At 45.2% G+C, this 8367-nt stretch overlaps 2 protein-coding genes across 4 annotated transcripts in view; one reads left to right on the top strand and one right to left on the bottom strand.

The window, feature by feature from the left end:
• The window catches only part of LOC104536547 (chromosome unknown open reading frame, human C5orf45), a 3670-nt gene extending 240 nt beyond the window's left edge, over window positions 1–3430 (top strand). The window contains exons 3-7 of the mRNA XM_010179198.1: window positions 227–324; window positions 1593–1662; window positions 1962–2098; window positions 2384–2471; window positions 2825–3430. Of these exons, the coding sequence (XP_010177500.1) occupies window positions 227–324; window positions 1593–1662; window positions 1962–2098; window positions 2384–2471; window positions 2825–3430 (999 nt within the window). The remainder of the gene's footprint in view (window positions 1–226; window positions 325–1592; window positions 1663–1961; window positions 2099–2383; window positions 2472–2824) is intronic.
• Window positions 3431–4051: 621 nt separating this feature from the next.
• Window positions 4052–8218, bottom strand: SQSTM1 (sequestosome 1). Of its 3 annotated transcripts, XM_010179195.1 has the most exons (7): window positions 8113–8218; window positions 7069–7298; window positions 6792–6948; window positions 6233–6322; window positions 5470–5711; window positions 4953–5160; window positions 4052–4348 (listed from the first exon to the last, which is right to left on the bottom strand). In XM_010179195.1, the coding sequence occupies exons 1-7, from the start codon at window positions 8159–8161 to the stop codon at window positions 4191–4193; spliced, it is 1134 nt and encodes a 377-aa protein (XP_010177497.1). In that variant the 5' UTR covers window positions 8162–8218; the 3' UTR covers window positions 4052–4190. The 3 variants fall into 3 exon arrangements, with proteins under 3 accessions (XP_010177497.1, XP_010177498.1, XP_010177499.1); XM_010179196.1 differs by lacking the exon at window positions 6233–6322; XM_010179197.1 differs by lacking the exon at window positions 6233–6322 and having other exon boundaries at window positions 4058–4348; window positions 5079–5160.
• Between the last annotated feature and the right edge of the window lie 149 nt (window positions 8219–8367).

Here is an 8367-nt window from a genome sequence, read left to right as displayed (position 1 = left end):
GGGGAGGCTTGTGTAGTGGCAGCGGGGAGCCCAGCATGGTGGTGGATGGTCCTGTGGGGTGGCAGTGGGGAGCCCAGTGTGCCAGTAAGCCCTACCCAGGACTTGACACGCTCAGCTGTATGTGCTAACTTTGGTTAGCTCTTCAATATTACCTGGGGTGGAGCCTCACTCTGTGCCGTTTCCTTCGGGCTGCACCCTAAGCCTTGTTTTTACTAACTTTTTGCAGGTTTACGGCCAAGGGTCTGGCCTGGAGTGTAGGCACCATGTCCAGAAATTAAACTTGCTTCAGGGTGAGGCAGAGGAAGCAATTCGTTGGACGTCTTGGTAGAGTGTTTTATCTGCTTGTTGCTTTTGATGTGCTTACAGCTGCTGCACAACTTCTCACATTGGGTGCCTCTTACCTAATTTGAGCTCACGGGAGGGTTTTCTGTCTTGTTGTAAAGCCATGACATCTGTCAGTTTTGTTGTCACCTGATAAGAACAAGCTTTTTGCTGGGTTCAGTGTCCTGGCATGTTTCTGTGGACAAGGAATTTTTTCAGATAAGTTTAGTTGATCAGTAGTGCATTTTGGTCGAGCCTTTACCCATAAAATATATGTAATAGGGTGTGGGGTTTTTGTCTAATTGGTCTTTCTTATGTACTGTTTGATGAGCTTGACTGTGGAGGTGTCCATGACAAGGCAGTGCAGAGGTACTTCCTCAGAGAAAAGATCCTCCACTCTGAGCTGTTGCTACCTAACTGTTGGCATTCAGGAGTTTCACACTGACTTTGTTGAATAATTGCTGCTCCAGTTGATAAAAAGAGTCGTTTAATGCAAAACATTTGGGTTTTTCCTGCTGGGCTGAAAAATCTGAGTAGGACTTTCCTATTTATTTCATTCCTGAATCACCTGATCTTGAACTGGTCCAGCTTCCTTTTTACTCAGGGTTATTTTCAGAAATCGGTCAAAGCTAGTTAGATAACTTAGCTGTGTATATGCAGTGCTTCAGGATTAAGCTTTGGGAAGAAAACCCATTGCTTGTTCACTTTATCAAAAAGGCTTGCTAATTCTATCTCAAAACATTGTGAAATTCAAAACATTGTGAAATTCAAAACATTGTGAAATTCAAAACATTGTGAAATGCAAAACTTATTGAAATTCAAAACATTGTGAAATTCAAAACATTGTGAAATTCAAAACATTGTGAAATTCAAAACATTGTGAAATAACTTTCCCTTGGCTGCTTGGGATATAATTAGTGGGTTTTCAGCTGTTGTCCCAGAAAACATGCTGTTATATCACCAGTTACGATCCATTAGAATTTATCATTTCTTGATAGTGGCTTAGATCAAACTTGTCATTCTGTTTGTATAGAAAGAACGAGGGCTAGCCTCTAACTAGATTTTTTCAAGTATTTGGGCAATGTATCTTGCAAATCCTTCACTTGACATCTGCTTTTCTATAGACCCCTTTTTTCCTGACATGCTGCCTATCTGGTGTTCCTATCTATGCTTTCTATCCAATCCCTTGTGCTATGACTAGGTGATCTGAAAGTTATAAATCCACAGACAGAAGTGTGTTCTAGAAACTCTAGCTTAACCATCTATTTTAGGTGCGTAGAAGAATCTGTAAATGACAGCAAAAATGTAGCAGCCCAACACGAAGACAGTTCTGTCCAGCAGGTAAGAGACCTGCAAAACTGAGGTAAATACCAACCCAGACTGACCAAGGTGAATCAAAGTAGAATCAGTGATCCCGTTATAGGTGTTCAGACAGCTGAAATAGTGTGTATAATCAGAGAGGCTCCAGAAACAGGAGATGCATACAGAAACTGTCTGCTCCACCAGGATACTGAACCTGGGAACACAATACAGGAACCTGTCCTAAACTGTTGTGGAATTTGAGGCATTCAGCACATACATAAGTGTCAAAAAGCAGAACCCTGTATTTTGCTGTTTTCAGTAATTCTCTGATGTTGTAGAAAGGAAGGGCAGAAGTCAGTCGCTGGAGTAAATATCTGGATAAAGACAGTGAAGATCAGGAACATGGGGAGGAGGAGGCAGGTACAGAAAGGCAACAGTTTTGTTCCCGGAGGAAGAACACTGTGAAAGAACAAAGGTACAGAAATAGCTTCTTTTGTAATTTCTGCCCCCAAGTGCTGACATCCGGTTTAGAGGTGTGGGAGGTGGTTTATCTCTGATAGCTGAACAAAGTACAGGTTGCGTTGTACAACCTGACCTGAGCAGGGAATTAGTATTTGGGGGTAAAACTTCTCTTACTGATAGAGCCATGCATTTTATAAACATCTCTGGTGATTTGTGGGGGAAAAAAAAACCCCAAAAACAGAAGACCAACTCACTGTGGAGCTAATATGTCCTCTCTATGAATGCTTTTCTTGGCCAGGAAACAGCAGAAGAGCTTCCTCTCCAGTGATACTCAGGAGGACGCAGAGGAAAATGGAGTTCTCCAGCTTGCCTACCAAGCCAAAAAGGTTAAAACCTCCGAGATATTTCAGTTGTAGAAGATGCTTTCTGCCAGTAAAACAAAAGTGTTGCCCTGACCTCTTTTGTGTCATCATAATTGTGAATTTTTATTGGTCTTCCTCTGCTATTCTATTTGAATGGCTGGGGAGGAGAAGAAAATTGTGTTGGGAGTTTCTCTCTGAAAAGTTTTAGTCAGACAAAAACAATGACACCTTGTGCGAGCTGAGTGGTTGAGCCGGAATCATCCCTCAGCAGAGCTGCAATCTGTGCTGTGTTGCAATACTGAGCAGCGGCATCGGTGCAGCATGCAGTTGTTGAAGCTATTGCAGTGCTGGTAACCAAGCTCTCTTTCTTCTTACAGCGCAAGAAATGTTTCGTAGCAGCAGCTGATCAAGATGATGGAGATGCTGTTTTTGGAGACAGTGTGGTTCCTGCTCTGTGTGAGTCTGCAGTGCTGGAGGAGAATACACAAACCCCAACTGCTTCTACGAAACCCTCTAAGTGGGAAAAATTTCTCTCGTGTTCTGACAGCTATTGTGAAAATGCTGCCAGGGTGCCCTTGTCACCACAGGAGGGCAGTGGAGGGTTGGGGCTACACAGCACCGCTGCAGCAGATGCTGGTGTGGCCAGTAGGTGCTCAGAGCAGGCTGGAAGAACTCTACCTCAAGGTACAGGTTTTGAATTTAAAAAGCATGTTGCTAGCACTGAGCAGCTTGCCTCAAAACTGTCTGGCAGCGTGGTGCCCAGTACCAGTTGCTCAGCTGAGGAGGATATGTTGTTCAAAGAACCTCAAAGCCAGGTGATAAGGGCAGGACCTGGTATCTTGGAGACCACTGCAGGAAGGGGCTGTTTGGGTAGCCCTAGGAAGGCAAACACCCTTGGAAACTGTAGTGCTAGGCCAAAGCCTAGCAGTGTTTCTTGTGAACACCTCTTCTGCACTGGTGAGGAATTTGATGATGACCTCTGAGTTTAGGCATTTTTGGCCTTGATTTGTTGTCTCTCTAGTGTATTTTGTATGTTGATTGCAAGATTTTACCTGAAGATGGATTTACTCTAAGCCTTATGAAACTGCACTATTAAAGCTGTTTACTTGCTCTATGGCTGTGTCTGGGGGAAGGGTACAAGAGTGGAAAAGACTGTTGTAGTGGACATGTACTAGGGTTACAGTGTGTTGTCTACCAACTTCATCAGCTAGAAATAAGAATGGAAGTAGGTCAGCCTGGCAGGAAGAAAGCTCCAAGGAGTTCTGGCCAGTACAATTAAAGTCTGTGTTTAATTCCCCATTACAAACTCCAGCTTTTTTCCCCTGTGCTACCTTTGTTTGCATCTCCCATAGCAACATTTTCTTCCAGAGCTGCAACACAGGCTTCAATGGAACCAGCAAAGCATTTGATTTCTCTATGTAAAAGTAGCTCTAGGCATACCCTAAGGTTATGTGAAAAAAGGCAGGCCTTCAGTCCTGGGCTGCCTCCCTTGCACAGGGAGCTGCTTGATGAAATCACAGGCTCTTAGTTGAAGGAGTAGAAGAACTGGGCTAAGTAATACAGCTGTGATACTTAAACACTCACACAGACTCATCACAGGAAATAGTATTTATTTTTCCTCCATTCTACAAGCACTTAGGAACATGAGACAGAAACCCTTAGCAGGAAGGTGAACCGCTGAGTAAGTTGTACTGCGCTGTTTGCTTTCTGTTAGAAGGAAAGTGCATTTTGTTACACAGACTACTACAAGTGAGGTGGCTGCTTGGAATACTGGATGGCATCTAGTGCTGCCCCGATATCGCAATTCTTTGTCTGCAGGAGTCGAGTGAGCCATCCACCCTCATCAGAGAAGCCCATAGAAAGCATCTGGGACAGAGATTCAATAAGGCGGGGGTCCGCTTCTGTTGAGAGAATAGTTTATAAAGTTAAAATATTTCATGTAGTTGCCAAGCCAGCCAAGCTTTTAATACTACACAGTGAGGAGGTTGGCACTAATCCTAGTAAATCTGGCCTAGCTGGTTAAATGCTAGAAGACACTCTCTCCTTTGTCTCCCAGGAGGGCAGATGTTTGATACAGGATACAAAACCAGCAAAGGAAACTGCTGAGTCAGACTCAGCTGGCTTTGCTGTAGGACTCTGTGCTGTTGATGTGAGTTAAGTGGCCTGGCATATTGTTAAAGGCTCCTACCAGAAAAATTCTGTCTTAAAAGTCACAGGATGTACTAGTCTGCATCCTGCATTAAAGGACTCTCAAGGACATGATTTAAAGTAACATCCTTTTTCATGTTGTTTGAATGATATATCAGTGTAAGGTCAGACTTAGCTGTCCACATGCAAGAGAAGAACCACCTGACTGTCTAACAATACAAGAGCTGCCATACCTGCTAACAAAGTTATGGGCAAGTTTAGCTGTAACTTATGCGACCTTGGTTTCTACCATCTCTAAAAGGAGGTCTGCTTATGTCAGGCAAGCTGATAATTCCTGAGTGAAAATTACTCCGTTACCTGGTGGGAGATGTGGGTAGAGTGCAGCTTCTCGCAGTCCTGTAGGTCCTGGCTGGGGAGGATTCTGAGATGCATCCAGGGAGCTGGGACCCTCTGTCTCTGGCATTTGCAAAGACTGCAGTTCACCTGTGGAAGGATCCACTTCTTTGGAAGATAAGTGGGTCCAGTCCTCATCACCCCCTGATGAACTGCTAGACTCACTGTGTTCCTGAAATGGAAAGAAAAGTGTCCAGATGCTGCAGTGCGTTCCAGGTAGGATGCATGCTATTATCTGCCTTTAATATGAAGAGCTACATCCACAAGAAGTCCCACCACCTTTGCTGTAAACCTGTAAAGCAAAGGTGCTCTGTATCATGTGTGTGTATATATGTATATATATATACACACACACATATATATATACATATATATGTACACTGACAAATGTTCAGTCCCACAATGCATGCTAAATTAAAATCTTCCTTTCTAATATTACATATTACAATAGCATATTACATTAGTGTCATAGTTCTCGTACCTGTGACTGGAAGCTGCCGTCTTCCATTTGTGGGGGCACAGGATCTATCACCATGTCTTGTACCTGCTCTGCAACAGCATTTACTTCTGTAGTGGAATCTGTATTATTCCAGTCTGGTTTGGTCTGAGCGTTCTGGTTAAGAGCACTGCTGCTTGACTCAGCACTGTTCTCTTGATTGGGAGCAGCAGGAGTCACTTTGCTTCTCTGTCCTCCATGTTCTACATCAATATCAACTTCAATACCTAGAAAAGCATTTGAGATGGAGAAAGTCTTAAGGGATTTTTCCAAAGCACAGTACTACAAAAGCATGGATCAATCCTAGTCTAAATGCTGTTAGGTTTCTGTAATCCTACAGTTTGCCATGTACCGTACATGAATTACAATGTAAAGCATTCTTTAAACAAGGAATAGTTAAGCACCAAGTAGTCGTCATACTCTAGACAAGCCATACATTTAGAGGGTCAGGGCAGAAGTAATCTCTGTCCACATAAGCCAGGCAAAGTCCTGAGTCGCCACTGACTTAAAATTAGGGTTACAGTGGTGACATGTTAATGAAATCTCATTTCTTTTCAAAGGAGGGCTCTGAAAAGGTACTGAGTGGCTGTTCTAAGCCTAGGCATTATTAGTACCAGGAGTAAGTTAAGCTTTCAAGGCTTAGTAGCATGAGGTAGTTCCGGCATCAATCACAGCAGCTGACTGCAGCTTCTGTCTAAAGGACCTTTTAAGCCAGTCTCAGGGATTGGGATAAATGTAAATCACTTACCCAGGGGACTCAGAAAAGCTGCCACACTCTCCCCAACATTCTTTAAGAAGGTGACGTTGGGGTCCTGAGGCTGGCTGTTAGTAGAAGCTTCTAGAAAAACAATTTCTGTTAGCACACATAGGAGCTCAGAAGGAAAGAGCACCTAGAGAGTGTATCCCCATGAGATCTTGGTGCTTGTTTCCTGCCACTCACATACACTGCACAACAAAGGCAGTACAGAGACCAAAAATAACTGAGCTACCCTTGGAACAGAAAACCAGTGGCATTAGCATTGTTAAGGCTCATTAGCCATGCTGAAAGGCAGATGTGGAGTAGTGACATGCTTGACCTAACAGCTCAGCTGTGTTTGGTTCCAGATAGTCTCTCTGCATCCTCATCTACTGCATAGGCCCAAGCATGCCTTAAAATAATCCCACTCTGCACTGAAAGGTGCTAATTACTTCAAGCAAGTCAGAGTAGTTCCTATGTCCATTTTTCCACCCAGATTCCATCCCATGCTGCAGAACCTCAGCTAACCTGGCTCCACCAACACCTTGTTTACCATAGCGTCCCCTCTTACCTTCTGCATTGGGTGGGCTGGAAGCTGCAGCACTGGCCTGGCCTTGTTCAGAGTTCTGGCATGGAGCTGCAGGGCCAGGATATCCCCAGCAGTGCATCCATGGGAAGGGTGGAACACCGTGCCGCATTTTACGGAGCCAGCGTCCTCGGGGAAGCCACTGTAAAGGGTAATGTTCATGTGACACTGTTTACACAGCCAGATTCTGAGTAACTGAAACTTATGACTTAAATCTGAGGAATATCCCATTCATTAGTTCCCCGCCATAGATTCTGCTCACCTCAAAGGGATTTAGCAGTGGACTCTGAAACATCACCATGTTGTGCTCTTTGTGGATGCCTTTACCCTCACAGGTGCTGCACAGGTCATAGTCTGGACAGACAGTGCACTTGAACCTGGCACCCACCACCGGTCCTTCGCAGCCATCACAGATCACGTTGGGGTGCACCATGTCGCGAGGAGGCTCCTGGCTGCACTGCGAGCGATGCTCCCGCCTGCACTCCTTTTTCTCTATTAAGGAAAGGAAGCTTTGCATCAAGAACAAGGTTACTATTTAAAGGCTGGAAATCAGTCAGAGGAGAAGGAAGCACAAACAGCCCTTGTCAGAGCAGTATTGACTTACTAGGTCAGTTTATTTTTACACTGGCTGCCAAACACAAGCCAGGGGCAGGCAAGAGAACTTAAACCAAGTGCGAAGGGGTTTCACAAAGATACCTGCTCCTCAAACTGAGCATGCCTTATCCGTAACAGTCTCTTAGTGTCTTTATTTTGGATTAGTACTGGCTTCTCATCCTACCTTCCTAAGCACTGCAAGAACACAATGTTTCTGGGGAGGGAGTTAGGAAGAAATGCCAAGAGGCATAACAGATAACGGGACAACAGCCACAGGCTTTTGTGACTCATTAGATGGGCTACAGATAAAGCTTTGCAGGTATCTACATGAACAGAAGGGACTAGGGAGCAACTATGCACTGAAGAGGCTGGAATTAAGGCTTCCTAATGCACTGTTGTAAACATTAAAGATACCAGTGCCAGGCTAGTATTTCCAGGGAGCCGGCATGACAACAGTGGCCTGTACTGGGCCAGCTGAGATGACAAAGCTAGGAGGAAACTTGCAATCTGTTTACCCCACATCACCAGGGAGGATTCATATTCTGGCACATTACCTTGCCCTTTATTTAACCTCCCCCAAAAGCTGTAGGTTATGCCAAGCCCTCAAAGACAAGAGGAAGGGCCAGGGTTTGCTTCTCCCATTTTCAGAGCCCTGCCAGCAAGCACACAGTGCGGATCCAGGGATCTGCCCTTCATTGCTGCACAGCGTTACCTTTGATGTAAACACGGAAGACGCCATCCTGCACATAAGGCATCGCCATCTCCAGCTCCTCGTCGGTAGAAAAAGCGATCAGGTCCCCGTCTTCATCTAGAAAGGGAGAAGCGCAGGATAAGGTGCCCGCTCAGGAGAGGCGGCCGGGAGCCCGGGCGACGGCGGGGACACCCCGGCTGCCGGGGCAGCCCCGTGCCCTGAGGCCTTCCCACCCCCCGGGGCACCGATCTCGGGGCCCGACCGGCGGAGAAGGAC

Source organism: Mesitornis unicolor, unplaced genomic scaffold, assembly GCF_000695765.1.
Source record: "Mesitornis unicolor isolate BGI_N332 unplaced genomic scaffold, ASM69576v1 scaffold27502, whole genome shotgun sequence".
NCBI classification, from domain to species: domain Eukaryota; kingdom Metazoa; phylum Chordata; class Aves; order Mesitornithiformes; family Mesitornithidae; genus Mesitornis; species Mesitornis unicolor.
This window is presented reverse-complemented; position numbering and strand designations above follow the sequence as displayed.